The 20,645-nt window shown below is 45.3% G+C and overlaps 1 protein-coding gene across 1 annotated transcript; it reads left to right on the plus strand.

The window, feature by feature from the left end:
- Positions 1 to 56: 56 nt before the first annotated feature.
- On the plus strand, positions 57 to 20,134 carry LOC310846223 (fatty-acid amide hydrolase 1-like). Its single transcript, XM_083742442.1, has 15 exons — positions 57 to 369; positions 3,616 to 3,729; positions 4,909 to 5,052; positions 6,047 to 6,180; positions 8,250 to 8,456; positions 9,080 to 9,120; positions 9,773 to 9,897; positions 11,281 to 11,406; positions 12,321 to 12,418; positions 13,592 to 13,691; positions 14,108 to 14,148; positions 15,493 to 15,532; positions 16,791 to 16,899; positions 19,649 to 19,794; positions 19,897 to 20,134. Exons 1-15 carry the CDS (start codon positions 202 to 204, stop codon positions 20,023 to 20,025), a joined length of 1,722 nt encoding a protein of 573 aa, XP_083598568.1. The 5' UTR covers positions 57 to 201; the 3' UTR covers positions 20,026 to 20,134.
- The last annotated feature ends 511 nt before the right edge of the window (positions 20,135 to 20,645 follow it).

Raw genomic sequence — 20,645 nt, forward strand, 5'->3', positions numbered from 1 at the left:
AACCCGGATTTTAACGGTGCGGGTAGGAGGTAGGCATGAAAACAGAGTGCGTTTCCGGGGCGCCGCGTTTGGAGAAATCCGTGCGGGAGTCCAAGCCCCTGAATCCAGTCTCCGCCCTTTGCGGGGGCCGCGCCTTCCGGAGATGTCAGCTGGCCGCGGAGGCAGCGGACGAAGCAATAGCCGCGCGGGATCCTGACGAGGATGAGCGTCAGCCTCGTCTCGGCTCTCTTGTGCTGCTCGGCGGCGACGGTGCTCCTGCTGAGATGGCGGCGGCGGAGGAAAGTCCAGAGGAAGGTGGAAGAGGCGAAAGAAAGGCGAGAGCGCGCGCTGGAGCGAATGCTAAAAGCTGCCCGAAAGTTCAAAGAGCAAGTAGGTGGCGTCGGGCTGGAAGCGGCTACTCGCTGAGCGCACCTGATTCCTGCCTCGGGTGGGTGGGTGGGGACTGGGCAGCTGGAGGCACCGAGCAAGGGTCGTCGGAAAACCCCCGAAGCGGAAAGACCGGCTGGCTTTGTCCCCCTGGAGGGTCACGGGGCAGAGGCAGCTGCAGTCCTAACGTCGAAGGTTCCTCCTGTAACTTTAAGGCTGTGGTGAGAAGCCTCTGTCCTCAGTGTGTGTGTGAATGCACACACCAAGCCTCCTTCTTCCCAGCCGCCCCCCCCCCATTGGCCCTATTTCAGCATCTCATTGAGTGTGTGTGGGTGCGTGTACTCCTTCTCCCGTTGCAAGGTGTCCTTGGACTCTGATATTCAATTACTTTTCCTGGATGGAAGTTGGAGAAGGGGTGTGTCTGTGTGTTGCGCGCTGAAGGTAGTCTGTTGTATGAAAGCAATTTTTACATGCATTGGTCTGCTCACTTTAACTTCTGAATCTGTGCACCACTGGTACGTGGCCCCCAGAAGGGGATGGCGGCCCCCAGATTGATTCCGCTTGCCCGTGCCTTAAGGGTTCCTAAAAGGGAGCTGTGCCTTTTCACAGTGCTGTGGCAGAGAGAGAAGCTGCATGGACTCTGTTCTGTGCAACAGTTGCATTTGTGGGCAGAAGTACATCCCACTAGATCAGGGGTCTGCAACCCGCGGCTCCGGAGCCGCATGTGGCTCTTTTACACCTTTGCTGCGGCTCCGGGGCGGATATTAGCGAGGGCAGGAGGCGCATTGTGCGCCCCAACACTCCCCACTGTGGCGGGCACTGTGGCTGTGACGTCGCATGGCGTTCGTCACGCACCGTCCCGCCCGTCACCTTCCTGCCCGCTGTCAGATCGTGGCTCCGGAGATATATTTGTTTTAAATGCCGCAATGGTTTTGCGGCTCCCAGTTTTTTCCCCCTTCGGAAACGGGTCCAAGTGGTTCTTTTTGTCTTAAAGGTTGCAGACCCCTGCACTAGATTGATCTTGACTCATTACCATGTACTTTGTGGCAACTTCCAGACACAAACATGTTAAGTGTGAACTTTAGTCTACAAAAGCTTGTGCCTGCAGAAATCTACAGTGGTACCTCGGGTTACATACACTTCAGGTTACATATGCTTCAGGTTACAGACTCCGCTGACCCAGAAATAGTGCTACAGGTTAAGAACTTTGCTTCAGGATGAGAACAGAAATCGTGCTCCGGCGGCGTGGCAGCAGCAGTAGGCCCCATTAGCTAAAGTGGTGCTTCAGGTTAAGAACAGTTTCAGGTTAAGAACAGACCTCTGGAACGAATTAAGTATTTAACCGGAGGTACCACTGTATTTGCCTCTGCTGCCATGGTTTTTTGTGGTGGGAGCGGGTGGGGCTGTGGTCTAAACCACTGAGCCTCTTTGGCTTGCCGATCGGAAGGTTGGCGGTTCAAATCTGCACAATGGGCTGAGCTCCTGTTGCTCTGTCCCAGCTCCTGCCAACCTAGCAGTTCGAAAGCACGCCAGTGCAAGTAGATAAATAGGTCCGGCTGTCGGCGCTGTGGCAAGAAGGTAAACGGCGTTTCTGTGCGCTCTGGCACTCCTCACAGTGTCCCATTGCACCTGAAGCGGTTTAGTCATGCTGGCCCCATGACCTGGAAAGCTGTCTGTGGACAAACACTGGCTCCCTCGGCTGAAGCGAGATGAGCACCACACCCCATAGTAACCTTTGACTGGACTTTGTGGTCCAGGGGTCCTTTACCATGGTTTGTGGCATTAAGAACAGCCAAGCACTGAAATGTGGTAGAATGATGGTGAAGAAAGTTTTGCTTGCTAAACTTATGCGAGTTGGGCTGGGCTGGTGACTGAGGTGTCACAATCCAATCAAAGGCTTGGATTTATTTACCGTAATTAACAGTTCAAAATAGATTGAGAGAAAGTGACTTGCTCAGTGAGCTTCCTGAGTGAATTGAGATTTGAAATTTAGTCTCCATGGTCCTACTCTAACCATTACACAACGCTGATAATGATGATTTTTAAAGTATGTTGTAGATTTCAAGCTCAAGAAAGCTTAGGTCAAAGAATTGGAAAGTTCCCAGTGTACTTTCAGAGGTACATCACAATCACATCTTACGTGTGTTAAACATATGGTTGCAAATTCAACCATAAGTGCTCAGTGGTAGGGCAGGGAGAGTGGGGAGGAAGTGTGGGCCACCCCACCCACTGTTCCACTCAACAAGTGGCCTTGGAGTGAGTGTGATTCCCTCGCTAAGCGTGGTTAGGACAGTACAAGACCCTGAAATGCAACCCACCTACCTGTCCCAGAGCGCAATGGAAGAAACAGTGAAGAAACAATGTGGCCACAACAAGTCCAGTCTCCAAGTAATCAAGATTTGAGAGAGAGAGAGAGAGAGAGAGAGAGGGGAATTCATCAGGCCATGTCATCAAGTGCTCCACTGGCTGTTAATCTTAATGTGATGGAGTGTTGGAAGCACTGGTGGACGAAGGTGGGGGTGGGGGGAGTGGGCCACCCCGGGTGCCATCAGGGGGGTGGTTCCATCGCGGCTGCCCCCGTCCCCCGGGATGCTTGGTGCTCACCACACACGCCCTGGGACGCCTGTGGTTGCCGCACACGCCCTGGGCCGCACACCGCTCAATGTGACCCCCACAATGCATGCCACGCCCCCACGGGTAGTGAGCCATGCCCCCTGGGACGCGCACCAGCCACTCCCCCGGATGTATGCCATTCCCAGTGCTGGAGCAGGTTGCTGTTATCCAAGAAATGGATGCAGTCAAGCCTGAATCAGTCTTGCAAAGGAGGCTGCTCCCATGTTACCAGCCAATGAGTAATTGCATCTGAGAGTTGCTGAAAGCATGTTTTTTGATCAGTATCTTCAGATCGAGTCAAGTACTCTTTCCAGAAGATTGCGTTAGGTTGTGCAACAAAAATAGTTTTAGCAGCATCCCTCCTCTTGCTGTGTTGAAACACAAGCACTTGCTTTTATGATGTGGTGTGAGTCAGTAATGTAGTATGATTGCCAAATATATATATATATAAAATGGACTCGATCAGTGTTTAGGGGTATTCTCATTTTCCTACTCATATTGAAGTACTGCCCCTCAATGAGGCCAAACTTAGATTCACAAAATGTTTAGGGGTATGTGTACCCCCCCCAAAAAAAAAACCCCCACTGGACTTGATAGTTTTTAAAATTTTTATTATTATTACTATTTCTCCTTCAGAATCCAGGTCATAAACTGGAACCCATCTTGTCTTTGGCTCTTCCTGAACTCTGTGGGAAACTGAGGGATGGATCACTCTCACCTGAGAATGTCCTCTATGCCTACATGGACCAGGTGAGGTGTGGCTGACATTCCACCAAAAGCAAAGGGAAATGAGTGTGGGGAAGGGAATGTGATGGCCAGAGTGAAGTTTTGGCTGGTAAACTGTGCCCTTTGTTCAAGGGAATCCAGGGTGAAAGGGAACTGACCCCAACTATTGACAGCTGCTAGGAGCTTGTGTTCCTGCTCCCTGCCTGAAAAATCACTCTGCTCCTATTTTCTGGATTTGTTTATTTGCCCCAGTTTCTTTCCCTGCCCACTTCTTGTATCCTGGCTATGAGACCCTGCCTACAGACTCACTGTATAATGTATATTATGATACCTGTACAGTGCTTAGAAAATTTTAGGTGCTTTGTAAATGTTGAATGCTTGAAGGTTTTTGCATCTGTGTTATTGTTGTTCATATAGCGCCAATATTGTCCACAATGTTTTGCACTTAATTTGTTCCCTGTGGGCCACTGGGGACTTAGTACTACAGCGGGAACGGAAGTGGTTTTGTCACTCAAGCAAATAAATGCTACATAGCAGACTGTAAATCCTTTGTCTGAACTTCGGTCTGCTGCTCAGTGTGCCAACATGGATTTCCCTTGCATTCCAACCCTGAACCGATTGGTTTGAAAATTAACTTTCATTGGAAAGAGTCCAGAGGAGGAGGACAAGGATAGTGAGGGGCCTGTTGATCCAATCCTATGAGGAAAAGTAGAAAGAGTTTGCTATGTTTAGCCAGGAGAACAGATGGTTAAGAGGCAATATGACAGTGGTCTTCAAATATTTTTATTTATTAATTAAATTTGGGCACTGCCCTTTATCTGAAGATAGCAGGGCAGCTCACAACATCAAAATATAAAATGAGAGCATAAGATACATAATAAAATAAAACAATAACCCCTCCCCTTCACACAAACACATTATTTCATTTTGTTTATTAAACTTGATAAGTTGCATAGATGGTGGAATAATAATAATAATAATAATAATAATAATAATAATAATAATAATACTTCTACCCCACTCTGGGCTGGGGAAACTTTATTTCTATTGCTCTAGTGGATAGAACCCAAACTCCCAAGTACATAAAAGGGGATTTTGACTTAAGCATTGGGAAGTATGTCTTAATTATATGAGGTACTAAGCTGTAGAACAGACTGCTTCAGAAGGTGGGTTGAACTGATTGCCTTTTCCTGCTTTTCACAGGCCTCGAAAGTGACTAGAGATGTCAACTGTGTGACCGATTATCTGGAAGATTGTGAGTCTCAGCTTCTGCACGTGAAAAGTCAGGGGAAGAAGGGTTTGCTCTATGGCATTCCCATCAGCATCAAGGACTCCATTGACTGCAAGGTACCACCAATCTTGGCCATGGGCAACAATGTCCTGTGCTCATGTGTCAAACCAGTAAATTTGTAGAGAAATCATGTCTTAGAAAAATTGCTGAGGCAAACTTCTTATTTAGCAGAATCTGAGGGGCAGGGTGGGACTGGCAATGTAGCATGATGTCTATACTTTTTGCAGAAATGAGACTTGGATCTAAGGTTGCCATATTTCAGAAAGTTAAGATCAGGGAACAAAGGTTGTTGTTTTTGGCCAAAGTTCTTGACATTTTAAAGCTATTTTTAAGGAAAAGCGGCACAAATAATGGGTTGCCATACGTCTGGATTTTCCTGGAAATTTCTGCTGATTTCTGCCTGGACACTGCTTCTGACTGCAGTATTCTGGGTATGTCCAGGAAATTCCCAATGTATGACAACCCTACTTGGATCCCATTTCTTGGGGTCTGATTCATTCAGGATGATGTGCTGTTCCTAATTTGGGGGCAGCTTTTCAGTGTGACATGGCAGTTGCATAGTGGAGCTTCCATAATTTGATGTGATGATCAGTCTTCTAATTGCTTTCATATGTGTCAAGATCCAGCCCCATCACTTGCAGAAGATCCTCTTTCAAGTTGCATTGTAGTAGGAGACATGTGTTTAGTTGTGAATGCCCTCCTGCACATTGTGGGGCATTATCTTTCGCTGGGTCAATTCCTTTACAAAACCTATTGCTGTGCTAGAATCCTGTGTGGAGGGGAAACCCTACTGAACAGTGGCAGTGGGACTGACCTGTTAGCCTTCTAGTGTACATGTTGACATGAACGTAGCCATGTTGGATACAACTGATACTCGCTTCAAATTTCTCCATGGAAAAAACTCTCCATCATCAGGAATATTACTAGCCAATTCATATGGGAAAGAGCATTGTGACTTATATTGCAGGCAGCATTACTGATTGATATCTGAAGGATCTGGGGTAGGAACCAGATATCTTAACTCTGTTCTCTTCCCCACCCTACCCCCAGGGCCATGACTCCACACTGGGCCTGGTGAAGCATCTCAACCTGCCTGCAACAACAGATGCGGTTGTCGTTCAGGTGTTGAAACATCAAGGAGCAATTCCATTTGTAAAAACCAATGTTCCCCAGTCTTTATTGAGGTAAATCATATAACGCCCCCTTTGTTATATTTCTGTGTGGGCATTTACACAAATAACAAATACTATGAGGAAAGGAGTTGAATATGGTTCACCTGAAGAAGAAATAATTCAGGGGCAACATGACAGCCAAATGTTTGAAGTCACATACTTTAGATCGTAGAGCAAAGTTTTTCTTATCTGTTGATCCAGAGCTAACAGGTTCAAATTAAATGAAAGAGGATTTTGGTTGAACATTGGGAAGGACTTCCTGATGGTATGAGCTATTCATCCGTGGAACAGATGGCCTCAGAAAGGGGGTGGGCTTGCCTTCCCTAGACTGCTTAAAAAACCAGGTAGCAATGGATTTCCTTGATCAGTAGGGGGCAGCTAGATGACCTTTGAGATACTTCCCAACTCTGATTCTATGCTTTAATGAAGTTTATTTTTTGTAAGTTAATTGAGCCTCCATTAAGGAACTATAAACTACACTTGCTTCTGTTCCTTTTGCCAGAGAGTAGCTTTCGTTCAGTTTATTTGCTCGAGCCTGTTACTCTAGGAAGAAGAGTAAGCAAAAGAGGGAATTTATACTCTCTCCCTTTGTCTGCTGAATGGTGCATATATCAGAGGAAACTTCTTACTTTGCATGCTCACAATACTGTGAGTGTCAAGAATTCTAATATCAATAACTCCAGTCTATAGATATTGTGCATTGGCAAGAGGTTGGGCTAGATTACTCTGATTCTTTAAACTCAATAGGTGTTTTCAGACATCAGAAGCCTGGGATGACTATGTGATGTGTGAAAGCACTTTTCTGCGGATAAATAGAAGATGAAACAAATGCTGTCAGACAGAAGTTTTGAACTGAATGCTGCAAAACTGCACCCATATGGTTTAAAATGGACCTTCTAGAAACAATCACAAATGTGGGGTTTTTTCCCCCCCTTCTTTTAGGCATTTAAACTGTTGGGCATTGTTGTGATTGCAGTGGAGTGTGGCAAGTGGTTTTGTTAGCTAGGCAACAAGACTTTTCCAGAGCTCTCTATAGCTTTGTTTTCTCTTGAAATCAGCCTCTGAATAGCTGTGGAATAGTTGCTTCCTGCTTGTCAAGTGGTAAATGACCCCACATTCTCTCTCAACCCACTGTCCACCCAACCCTTTTGTTGTGATGGGCAGCTCTGTGGTAATGAGAGGATTGGTAACTTGTATCACGCTTTATTAGACAATTCCTGATTGTTTCATTTTGTTGGTGTTTAAAAGGGTTTGTTCTGACTCCATATTTTGTTAGGTGCCTCGTGAATTCTTGTGATTAAAGGGCAGGGTAATATCCGAGACTGGAACATAATGACAGGCTTTGTTTATTTTATGCACTGGATTTTAATTCTGCCTTTCTGCCAAGACACCTGAGGTGGGTTACAATTTTAAAACACTAAAACTACTACATTATATAAAAAGTACAGTGGCAGAATCCTCTTGAGCCACCTGAGTCAGTGGTATGTGTGCTCCGTGGCCTCGTCTCCCTCAGTTCTGCCTTCCCTCAGTGCACACGGGTCTTCAGCAGCCCCAGGAAAGGTGGGAATCAGGTGCCCTGACAAGCCTCTCAGGCCATTACTGGTTCTATCAGGAGCTGATGGTCTGTGTACCCTCTGGCCTAGTCTTCCTCACTTTTTAGTGTGGCGGCACCTACACTTTGGAACTCCCTGCCTATTGATATAAATCAGGCACCTTCACTGTACCCTTTTTGGTGCCTGCGAAAAGCATTTTTGTTTAGGCAAGCCTACCTGGATGTTTAGAAAGTTGATGCAAGTTTTAATCTGTTTTTAGTCTATTGTTATTTTACTTTTTGGAAGTCTTAGATTGTTATTGATTCATCTTATGGATGAGTTTATCCTTTTTTTGTAAACTGCTTTGAGGGTTTTATCCAATCAAGTGGTGCATAAGTGTTATGAAATAAGTAAATGCATATATTTATATAGGGGGTTGGGCAAGGGAGCTGCAGCCATGTCACGGATCCTATCTGGGATAGGGGGCGGCAACGTATGTTTGACTTAGCTGTGGCTTAATCACCTGACTGCCTTCTCTTGTGTTTTTAGCTATGACTGCAGCAACCTGATCTTTGGTCAGACGGTCCATCCTCTGGATCATTCCAAAAGTCCAGGTGGTTCTTCAGGAGGCGAAGGTGCTCTTATTAAAAGCGGAGGATCCATCCTGGGCTTTGGTACAGATATAGGAGGCAGCATTCGTATCCCGGCTGCTTTCTGTGGAATTTGTGGATTCAAAGCCACAGGTGGCCGAATTAGGTACAGTGCAAGTTTGCAGCCTTAAAAGACAACATTTAAGCTTAATATATATATATATAATCTAAAGCCTTTCTTGGGGGCTGGTGGGGGCTGTTCTTCGCAGGATCTAGGCTCATTGTACACATAAAGGCAGAAGACTCCCAAAAATCAGGCAAGCTGTTAAAACCCTTGGAGCAGAAAGCTACAAATTTAAGTTCTTGCACAGGCACTAAACTTGTTGGGGAGTTCTTTCTTTCTTTCTTTCTTTCTTTCTTTCTTTCTTTCTTTCTTTCTTCTTCTTTTTTTTTTTACTGATGTGCACTTTCAAAATGGGCAGCAATCCTATGCTCTCTTATCTGTGAGTAAGTTGCATTGAACTTAATGGGATTTACTCTGCCAGTCTCTCAACTTTTCCCTGCTTGGACAAAAGGCCTTTTGAGATTTTTCTTTAATGGGATGCACTAGATTGCTGGCTAAGATTTATCCCTTCTTCAGTGGAGAGAACCCTCAAAGGGTTGAGAAGCAGCATCTCTGCTGGGGGCTGGGAATAGATTCCCTGTTAGAACACAATGGAAACTTAGGTGTTGGAAACCAGCAACCCTTAAAGCTGTGCTGAAACATCTTCTCTGGTGATCTTTTCACAGCAAAAAAGGGATTATACCAAGCATTCGTGGGCAGAAATCAGGTTGGTGATTATCATTTGCTTGGAAAGAGTGAGATGTCTAGGTGGTGGAAATGTGGTCATTTTGAATTCTTACATAGTAATGGGTTAACCCAACTTTATACACTTTTTTAAAACAACAACAACAACACTCTATTGTGTCATCCTTTTAAAAATTGCAAAATGAGTTCTAAAAACATGCTGTTAGGGATGTGTGTTGATATTTTGCTGTCATGTTGAAGTAGAAATCTTCAGTCCTGAGGACCAGAAGCTATTTTTAAAACTGAAGTGATTTTTGGGTGGCAGCAGATGTGGAAATTCTAGCAAGAAAGGTTTCTGAGCTGAGGTCTGCATGTAATAAATAACTGACCAGCTTCTTCCATAATTCCTTTTACAGTAGTATTTAATTTGCTTTTCAGATATCACAGGTTATTTTTAAAGGCTTCAGTTTTCATTGTTTATTGAATGGTGAAGAGATTCTAAAGGGGTGTTAGACAGCAGGGCAATTTGTTATGAGTTAGCTTTTACTGGATTTCTTCTTACTTGTTTTCTGTGGTGAAAGAACTTCAGTTAGTGCTCTGATCCCCATGATGCCTTGCTCCCAGAAGTGCTTTCTCTGTTTTGAAAGACGATCCTATTTTCAAGACTTGTTGTTCTCTTTTATTTTTTATTCCAGTGACTGCTGGCATAGGGCCAATGGCGAAAGACGTTGACAGCTTAGCTCTCTGCTTAAGAGCTCTCTTATGCAATGAAATGTTCCGGCTGGATCCCACAGTGCCTCCCCTCCCCTTCAATGAGCAGGTGAGAGGGCTGAAGGAAAAGGCACCCTCCTTTTTATGATAATCAGATGCATGGTGAAAGCAGTAACATTGCTCTGCCCTTCCTTTTGGGCCACTTCCAATATGTGGGATAAAAAAACAACACCTTCTGTACTGATGCTCAAGAGTTTAACATACAGTATTCACTGCTGACAGACACACATTTATTTAGTTGCTGAACATTGGGGGGAGGGGTTTGTCTAAATCCTTTACCCGTGCAATCTGGCTATGATTCTATGACTAGCCCCAAACCTGGGATCTGTGTGTACAGCACAAACATTTGCAGTGAGTGATCCTTCATGGGCGCAGCTTATATATGCATGAGGGCTGCCTCTCTGCAGATGTCCAGGCTGGACATGGGGAGGAGACGAGGCTAGTTGGAATGACCCCCTTTGTACCTTGAAAGAACTGGGGTGACTAAGGTCTGAGAGGAATAAGAGTGCTTTCCTTGCAGTGCAAACCTTGAGCTTCACAAAATGGAGGTTCTGGTGCTCATTTCTATGGGGAATGTTATATCCTCTGCCCTAGAAACATTTACCCTAATCCCAGGTGTGCTGGAGTGTGCTGTGATGAGATGCAACAGGCTCTCTTCATACACTCGGATGCGTTCCATAGTAGTACCTCACACAGCATTGGCACTTTAAAGTAAGATCTAGCAGGCAGCTCTGGCTCATATTTTAAGTTCTGCTGCCATCCCAGATTGTGCAGTTCATTAGTCTATTCCAGTCTGGGGGTGTGTGTCTGTGAACATTGGACCTGTATTCCTGACTGTCTGTGCTGAGGGCAAGGGTATTGTGGGGTGAAAGAGGTTAAGAACAACATGTAAATCCTTCTGGATCAGACCGGAAGCCTCCCTAGTCCTCATCCTATTCCCACAAGCTTGTGAGGGAAAATGAAGGGTCCTACCTACATGAGAAATTGCATAATGGTGTTCTTCAGATACATTCCTTCCTACAGAAATGGGTAGAAAATGGCACAACATCACCTATTGTGAAAAGTAGACTTGTGCAGATGTAGTGCAATCATTGCTTAAGGTACACTGGGAATTCAGATTTTCAAGATGCTTTCTCTTGGCATGGATATGGGATTATTCTGAGAAATATCATTGACTAGTAGAGAATGTGGCTGCACTCAGACCATAGATTTGAAGCACAACCCCGTCCCCAAGAATCCTGGGAGCTGTAGTTTAAGGGTCCTGGGAATTGTAGTTTAGTGGCTGGTGAACTACAGCCCCCAGGATTCTTTGGAGGATAAGATGTCGACACTTAAAAGCTTGATCTAGTGCATCTGTCTTTAAAGACTCCAAAATGATTGTTATGTTTTGATTTCCAAACTGTTCTCTTAACCTTGTGATCATTTTATCTAGGTGTACTCCAGTTCTCAGCCCCTCCGGATAGGTTACTATGTCACAGATTCCTTCACTATGCCAAGCCCTTCCATGAGACGGGCTGTACTAGAAACCAAGCAACTTCTGGAAAAGGCTGGCCACACGGTATGTATCTGTCTCCACACCTACAAACACTGCCCTCCCCACCAACACCACCTATTGAAGGAATTCCATTGATGTCCTGGGCAAGAGAAGATGGGGTGGCTAAGAAGTAGAAAGGAAGGAGTAGAAAGTCAGTCATATTTTAATGAAGAAGAAAAAAGTCCTTAAATGTGTTTCCTTTTTCCTTTTCCCTTTTTTTCTGGTGCTTTACATCTTAAAGAATGAGAACTCAGAATGACCAGTATGCCATGATAAGGTGGGGTTGTGACCAGTGGCGTAGCGTGGGGGGTGCAGGGGGGGCCGGCCGCACCGGGCGCAACATCTGGGGGTTAGGGTTAGGGGGCGCAAATCCACGGGTTAAGGGGTGCAAATTACTTGCCTTGCCCCGGGTGCTGGCAACCCATGCTACGCCACTGGTTGTGACTTGCTGCACTATGCTAACTTTAATGCCTCCCATTTTCTTAAGCTTATCTGCTGATCCTAGACCTGAACATGGACAATGCATGATGATTATTTGTGTCTGGCTTTAGACTCGGTATTCCTCACTACTCTAACCTCAAGCATAGCCGCATATAGAAATCTTTCATTTAAGTGGGGATGGATATTTTACTTCTTTTCTTTTCACCACATGATTTGGGGAGAAAATTTTGAAACTTCTCCAACTTCTCTAGAATGCCAGAATCTGGGTAGCAAGAAATAGTTTCAGTTGAGGGTTGTTTGAAAGAAACAACATCTGCCTCCTTCTCTGGATCTTGCTGTAGTTGTCACTGCCAGGAAAGTTGGCTGCTGTTCTTGCAAAATGTTTTCCATGAAGAATGAATGAGTGATTTTCTTTTTTTTGCAAGTCAGAAGTTTACCTTTGTATGGCATTACAGAGAGAAAGATTCTCATTCTGCATTCTCGCTTTCGTTTTCTAGCTGGTCCCCTTTAAGCCCTGCCGCACAGATGATTTCATGTGTAGCATTTCTGCCAAGGGCTTGTTTGCTGATGGCTGTGCCACTTTTTTAGAAGGCTTGTAAGTATTCCTGTATGTATAAATGCTGGCATGTGTATATGCACCCACACCATTAAACCCCAAGAAGAAGAAGAAGAAGATTGGTTACTTACCTTACTTTGGGTGCAAAGGCTTTCACCATCGTGTACTCATCAGCAAGATCCTGCTTCCATTTTTCGCATTGGTCGCTCATACCTTTCTTGGTGAGGTCACTGCCTCTTCTTTCCTTTCTGTTCTCTTTATCCTGCTGTGTTTCAGAGTTCTTTCTGCTGCATGGTGGACAAGGGGAATAATAATAATAATAATAATAATAATAATAATAATAATAATAATAATAATAATATTTATACCCAGCCCATCTGGATATGTTTTCCCAACCACTCTGGTCAGCTTACAGTATATATAAAACATAGTAAAAAAAAAAAAAAAGCAAACCATCAGGATTTTTACCTGATGCAAATAAAAGTATTTTTTTTTAAAATGTTATTGTGCAGCATTTTAATTTCCATTCTGTCCTTTCTCTCCCAAGAGTCAGGATGGCAAACAGCAGAGCAGGAGAACAGTGTGATCAGAAATACAGTGGTACCTCGGTTTTCAAGCGTCTCGTAAGCCGAACATTTCGGTTTTCGAATGCCAGAAACCCAGAAGTAATGGCTTCCGTTTTCAAATGCACCTTGGAAGTCAAACAGCTTCTGCTACGTGTTTTTCAATTTTCTCAATGGAAATTGCAGACAGCCCTTTGTGCCTCGGTTTTTGAACATTTTGGAAGCCGAACGATCTTCTGGAACAGATTACATTCAAAAACCGGGGTACCACTGTAAAACAAAAACATTAAGGACCACTGAAAACATTTTTGAATGGTCACATACGCTACAGGCAACATATAAAAGGTAAAGGTACACCTGCCCGTACGGGCCAGTCGTGTCCGACTCTAGGGTTGTGCGCCCATCTCACTTAAGAGGCCGGGGGCCAGCGCTGTCCGGAGACACTTCCGGGTCACGTGGCAACATATAACCTACAGTGATTGCCTCTGCATGCCAGACAGGAAGGGATCTTTTTGTTAAGCGATCAGTGTTCCGTTCTGAACATCAGTAGCCATGGCTGATGGTTCTGTGGAGCTGAAATGGCGGAAGGTTTGGATAACATAAAATTCACTCAGGGTTGTGTTACCTAATTGTCTTGGTTGCCTTTCAGCAAAGGAGAGTCTGTGGATCCCAAAGCAAAGGAACTGGTGCTTCTAGCAAAGTTGCCAAATTGGTTTCGAAGCCTCCTGTCCTGCATTGTCAAGCCAATAGTAAGTTCCCCTTCTCTAGCTCCTGTCTTGCTTTGCTGAAGAAGGCAGCCTATGGCTGTTGGCATTTTTTGAGGAGGGATTTTTTTTAGTCCTGGTGAATGGGCAACAGTTCTGATTAGCACTGCATTTCAGTGCAATGGAATGCTGATGACACACTTCCTTTACCTTTGACTTTGTGTGCTTTCAGGATCCACTCTATTCCTGTGACTGCAGTTTTTTTAAAAAACCAGTTTTTAACATTTTTAATTCATGTAACCCACCCTGGGACCCACTAGTGAAGGATGATTCATTTACTCAATAATAAAAAAGAATGTTATACCTCCTAAATGGAAGGTACACTTCTGTTTGAGCATAATGTGTTTATGTAATGGGCATTTTCAGCTCAAAGCCTATCAGTCCTTTCTTTGTTTCCTTAGAGCCTTCGTAGTTCCAAAATGCTGAAAAGCTTAAATGAGAGGTAAGGCTTCAGGATGGCGGTGTGGTGGGCTTACAGCTTTCATATGCTAGCATTGCTAGCAGCTATGTTGTTCATAGAGCCAGTGTGGTGTAGTGGTTAAGAGCGGTAGTCACATAATCTGGGGAACTGGGTTCGCGTCTCCGCTCCTCCACATGCAGCTGCTGGGTGACCTTGGGCCAGTCACACTTCTTTGAAGTCTCTCAGCCCCACTCACCTCACAGAGTGTTTGTTGTGGGGGAGGAAGGGAAAGGAGAATGTTAGCCGCTTTGAGACTCCTTAAAGGGAGTGAAAGGCGGGATATCAAATCCAAACTCTTCTTCTTCTTCATGTCCCATTTGAACCCCCAACTGCAGTGGAAAGACGAGAACGGCAACGATTACCACTTGTTTCCTCCTTGAACTTGGTTCTCCACTTTCCCTGCCTGCTGTGGCAGGCAGGTCACCTGGTCTGCCACACAACCCGGGAGCAAAGAGTCAGGAGATGTCATTGAGGGTGGAATGGCTGGGAGGAGCATTCACTGATTTCTCCCCCCTCCCCACATGCTACCTGATCTAAGTAACTTCTGTGAAGGTCCAGGTGATGGCTAGTTTCCAGTGCTTGCAAATTTCAGCATAGATCAAAGCAGATTGGGGTTGGCTTTTCATATGGCCTCACTGAGTTCTGGTGCAGGAGTCTTAGCAGTGCAATTCTGTACATGCCTACTGAAAAGTAGTTCCTTTAGCTTTTCTGGAAAAATGCAGTCTAAATTTAAAATGTACAATAGCTGCCTTTTGAAAAAAAGCGTAATAAATTTAATTTTTAAAATTTAAAAATGCACAGTAGTATATTAACGGGGTGAAATGCAGTTTCTAATCGCTGCTCCCTGCTGCCCTTGTGGTGCAAATATAGGTTGGTGCATTTAGGGGGGAACTGAGGCGGGACCTAGGAAGGTGCTTAACCCTCCCTGGTTACTTTTTAATTCCTCCTCAGCAAATCTTTAAAATGGGAAGCAACCCTGGTCACTGGAGTGTGGATGTGTGACCTAGTTTGATGGAGGCACAGGTGGATTCATGAGCATGGATGGGGTTTTGTACCATTCATCCCTTCTTCCTTACGAATGCCCCCTCAGTCCCATATATTCTACCTTAGCAAACCAAATATTGTTTGGGTATTGTGTAGTTTTGCCTGTAGCATAGGCCGTGACAAGCTCATGTGGTGGATTACAACCTCATCATCACCTTTGGCCATGCTGATGGGAGTTGTAGTCTGCCACACCTGGAAGGCACCATCTTGGTACAAACAATGAGCATAAAGGCTGAATTCACCAATTTCCCATTCACCTGCAGCTTCTTTTTGAATTTTCAGGTCTGTGAAAGAGCTTTGGGAACTTCACACGGAAATTGAGGTGATTTCCTTTTAGGGTTTTTGTTGTTGTTGTTAAGAGTATTTCAAGCACCATAAATGTCCCAAGAAATTTATGGGAAAGGCTATTATAACCTTTGTCAGCCTTGAACCAAAATCTTCCATCCTATGAGAAATATTACAATATCTGTTTTATTTCAGATTGCAATATGAAAATCCAGCCAACTTTCTAGGCTTACTCACATAGCCTTCTGCAGCTGTTTCCCCCAGTAATGTACCCAAGTGAGGTCTAGTTCTGACATAGCTTTATACAAAATCTTCCTTCCATTTTAAATAATGCTGTACATTGAAATCAGTGTTAAAAGACATTACTGGAGTGTCTGTCATGCAAAGAACATCCTTGGAGATAACTGAGAGTTACAACTGCAGTGTATTATTAGTCATGAACTTCATTTGGTCACTTTGGGATCTGAATTGCTCTATATCATCTTGGCCCACCCCAGAGCTTTAAAAGTTCTAAAGCTCTAACAGAATACACACTCAATCCCTGACTTCTGCAGGTAGGGCTGAGAGAAAACACCCGTCTGACGCCCCAGAGTGTCACTGCTGGGTGAGACCAGATGCTTGACTTAATCTAAGGCACCGTCCTATGTTCTTACATCCAAATGTGAACATGTGCAGAGAAGAGGGACTGCATATTTTGCTCCTGTGGCCACATCTGGTAGAGAAGAAATCGGGTGGAGAGGACCTATGGAGGCTGATCCCAATATGGCAGGTGTTGGCTGCTCTCCAGAGTTCTGAACTGTGTCCTTGAAGAGGACTCAAGCTGCAAGGGCACTAACAAAATGGCTTGCTGATGATTCCTTATCAGAAATTGCTGCTGCTTTCCAAGCCCCCCTTAAAATGTCATCTTTCCATGTGCCTGCAGCAGAAGTGACAGTTGCAGAGGATTTTAGAAACATGCAACTTTAAAGGGGCTTTATTTAAGTACGGCTTTTGATTGCTGCTTTTTATCGCAAGCGAGCCCAAAGCAGTTGATTCCTGCTTCAAACTCTGTGCGGCTCCAGGGTACTCTCCTCTCCCCAACATCCCCATTTCTGCTGCCTTGAAGAGAATGTCATTATGCTCATGCTTGATTTGATGCTTGGATCCTGCCACTCACTTAACAGGAATTTTGGGGGTCGGGCCATGCTTAATTCTTCCGGTTAGATTCCAGCCACTCATGCTGAAGTATGCCTGTTGCTGCTGCTGCTGCTGCTGCTGTTTTTTTGTTTTTGTTTTTAACTATTCTCCCCTCTTAGGAATACTGCCAGGAATTCATTGGTGAATGGAGGAGGCTAGATCTAGATGTGGTGCTTTGTCCTGCCCTGGGTCCTGCTTTTAAGATTGGGTTCCCTGGGAGACTGTCAGGTAATTCCACATTGCATGGGAAATGAAGTCTCCAGAGGGCACTGGTATATGTTGGAGTACTTTCATGTATACAGCAACTTGCACTGGATTCTGATGCTCTAAGCCAAGAATGGCCAACCTTTGTGTTCACAGAAGCCTCTTTATTGTCCAGACAATACTCTGTGGACTGGATGTACAGTATATCTTGTTGCACAACCTAACCCCCTTTTATGAGTCAGTGTGGCTTAGCAGCAATAGATTCCTACTTAAAAGGCACATATGCTTGGGTGATGTGTAGTGGCATTCATGTGCTTGGCAGAAGATCTTCTTAACCTGAGGAGGAGGTTGATGGTACTTCTGTACTTCTAACTGAATGTACAAGAGAGCAATGCAATAATAATAAAAAACCCTGATAGGAAATACATTCAGTGTATTAGTACCGTACTTCTTCTCTAAGTCACTGTTGAGTAGGGAATTGCAAACAAAACATAATGGAGAGCAAATATCTCTCTGGTTGTCTTCAAGCATTCTACATTAGTGGTTAAGCGAACACTCAAGGGAGGTCATTAGCTCTGCCCCCCTCCACAAGCTTGGAGAGTGAACTTCCAGAGTGGAGAGTGTTGGACTTCTGCCTGGGTCAGAGGAATGTGCCACAGCGTAGGCACTGGCAGATATTCCTTGGCGACCTCCCTGCTGCTACTCCCGGCAGATAAGCAGGCGAGGTCTCGGCGATTCTTCCCAGATGTGTGAGAAGAACACACCGTTCATTCTCTCTCCCCTTTGGTATCTGCAGGGAGGGGAAAGAAGCAGACAGAAATCTATTTACATCCTTTATTTCTGTCTCTTACAGCAGTACAGAAAAACATGTCTGCACTCAACAGCAGTAAGAATAAACTCCACCTATGTACTTCCAGTACGGGTCATATGACACACACACTGAGCTAACATCCAGTGCTCAGTACAGAATGGAATGCCCCTATGTTCCCATGGCAACAGTCACAAACATCCTGTTTGGCTTTCCAGCCACCAGCAGCTGACTGAGCTGCTAGAGCCTTTGCTTGCTGCCGCATTGGTGCTTTATGGTAACAGAGAGCCTGCTTGTCAAAGCTTCTAAAAAGCAGCAGAGAGCCTATCTGAGTACAGGAGGCTCACTGCTTCTGAAGTTTGGCTTCCAATGCATGGCAGGTGACTGGAACAGCAGCCAGGCAGAGGTGAGCATAGCTAACCTGGTCATTGCTGCTGTCCTCCCTCACCTGTTGACTGAACCCTAATGTAGGATGCCTGAAGAGGGGCTTTTCTCATGCAACCTTGGGAAATGGTTTCTTTGCTCCAGTTTTGCTTGTAAGCCGTTTTCTTTAACCACTCCTTGATTGAAACTTGCTAGACACCAGACCCAAGAACAGTTGTCCTTTGTCTTTCTTTTAAAGTAGCCCAGGGCTCAGCTGGGCCTTACATCAGTGACTGAGGAGCAGTCAAAACAGTTGGATAGTTGCCAGGATGTGCAGCACTGGAAGCCAAAAGAGAGAGATCTCCTGGCTGCGCCCTGCCTTTAATGGGCAGGCCACACCCCCTGACCGACTGGATTGGCTGGCCCAGCCATTGACGCAGCCAGGAAACCCCAATCGCGCAGGGCTGGCCACCCACCCTCTGCGCACGGGGAGGGATGTGAGAGCCCACAACACCACCACCTCTTATGGCAGAAGTGGCCTTACCAAGCCCTTTGCTATGAGTGCATCTGATATTGCTCCATCTCCAAATATAAATGTAAAAATGCAATAAGATGATCCAGGCCAAGTCAGCTGTGCTAATAAGACATTGTGTAGCAGCATGCTTTAAGGCAGGGTGGGGTAGCTGTGCCCCTCTAGATGTAGGGCTACAACTCCCATTATCCCTGACCATGCTGACTTGGGCTGATGGGAGTTGGAATCCAGCAGCATGTGAAAGCCCATGGGTTCACAGCAACTTGTCACAAGGATTGCAGCTGGGCTTGGATGGGTGGGAGGGTTATTCCCATGCCAGCTCTGGCTTTAGAATAATTGCGAATCTATACCCCTTTTGTGAGAGCAAGTGTACTTGTGTGCTGGAGTAATTGTGTAGACGAGAGTTTGCAGTAGTGGCCCATGTTCTTGTCAAACACCTGTCTCAGTTGCATGGTGGCAGTGCTAGTGTAATTCAGCTTTGGTGGTGTTCAACAAACCTGTTGCATTAGCACGAGGATGAGCACTGGTGCAATGGGACTTCTCACCCTTCTTGCTCCATGCACCTTCCTGAAATAGTCCCTGGAGGGTTGGGGAAACACGTAGGACAGATTTGGGGGAAGGAGGAAGAGAAAGAATGAGAATATTATGTTGCACAAGGAGGAACCCTTGTGCTGATGGAGCAATTGCTTAGCGCTGCATTGATTACATCCCCTCATGTGTTCAGTGGGTGCTTCCCCTGTAACATTTGTCAGGGCCTTACTATGTATGGGCCAATCTGATCCCATGGGGATTGATCCCATCCAGAAAGACTTTGCAGTCTCTTATTGAGGGCCACTGGCATGGAGAAGTCCCTATATGAAGTGGTCCATGTTTCATTGCTTGAGAGAAGTCTTGACTTCTCCAGTCGGTCTTTTCACCAGTAAGAGGAGGAGAATCTGTCACATAGGACTCGTAGTGGTGAATCGTATAGCACTTTCTGCTGTAGAGGGATTAGATAAAGTGCCAAAAAGATTGGACCAGGTGCCCTTATCTATACTTAAAAGTTTTAACCTGTCCTTTTGTCTCTGCAGTGGGAGCCAGTTACACCATCTTGTATAACTACTTGGACTTCCCCGCCGGGGTGGTACCTGTCACGTCGGTGACAGAGGAGGATGAGGAGGAGCTGAAGAGTTTCAGAGGGCACTATAATGATATGTGGGACAAGGTCTTTGCGAAGGTTTGTCGCCCTGTTGTGTTTGGAAGCAACTGCTTTGTAGTGGGCATCAGAAGCCATTATTTGGTAGGAAAAAAACCTTATTGCCTTGTTCTGTCCCTGCAGGCAGTGCAAGGGGCTGTGGGACTCCCTGTGGCCGTCCAGTGTGTAGCTTTACCATGGCAAGATGAGCTGTGCCTCCGGTTCATGAAGGAAGTGGAGAAACTGACCCGGGAGAAATCAAACAAGAATTGAATGACATATTGCAGAAACTGATATGACGGGAAGCTGCGGCCTGCGCCTGGGAAGGCCCATAATAACCATGGACTTGTCTGTGCCTATTTTGATTAAATAACTGAGGTGCTTTTGTGTCTGGTGGTCATTTGTGGGCTTGCTGCAACAACGCAGCAGAGGTGATAGTTCATCTTCTTTCAAAACTTCGTACACTGCTTTTCGTTTGTAACAAATTAACAAAATGGTTCAAACTAGAAAACCACAATTGTCAGTGAAACCATAGCAGTCAGAAAGCCAGAGTTAACTGCTGACAAAAGCAGAGCAAGAAAAGTGGGGAGAGGCACAATGGGAAATGCTCTCTTCTAGACTCCCACTGCCAACCTAACATCTGTAAATTGTGGCACAGTTTGGAGCGCTCCATTGTTCACCATGGTAGAGACTGCATTGTGTTTCTGGGAATTCTTCCATTTGAAGGTTTCTTGCAATCTACTAGCCAATACTGTGGAGATAGCCACACACAACCCAGTGGGGCGGTAGGGAGCTTATAGCTTGCTAACTGTGAGCAAAGTGTGTGAGAACCTGGTTCACCCTCAGTGCTGTGTGGTGGGTATTGGAGAAGAGCTTGTTGAAAATGCAATAGT

Source organism: Podarcis gaigeae, assembly GCF_964106915.1.
Source record: "Podarcis gaigeae genome assembly, chromosome: 6".
Taxonomy (NCBI): Eukaryota; Metazoa; Chordata; class Lepidosauria; order Squamata; family Lacertidae; genus Podarcis; species Podarcis gaigeae.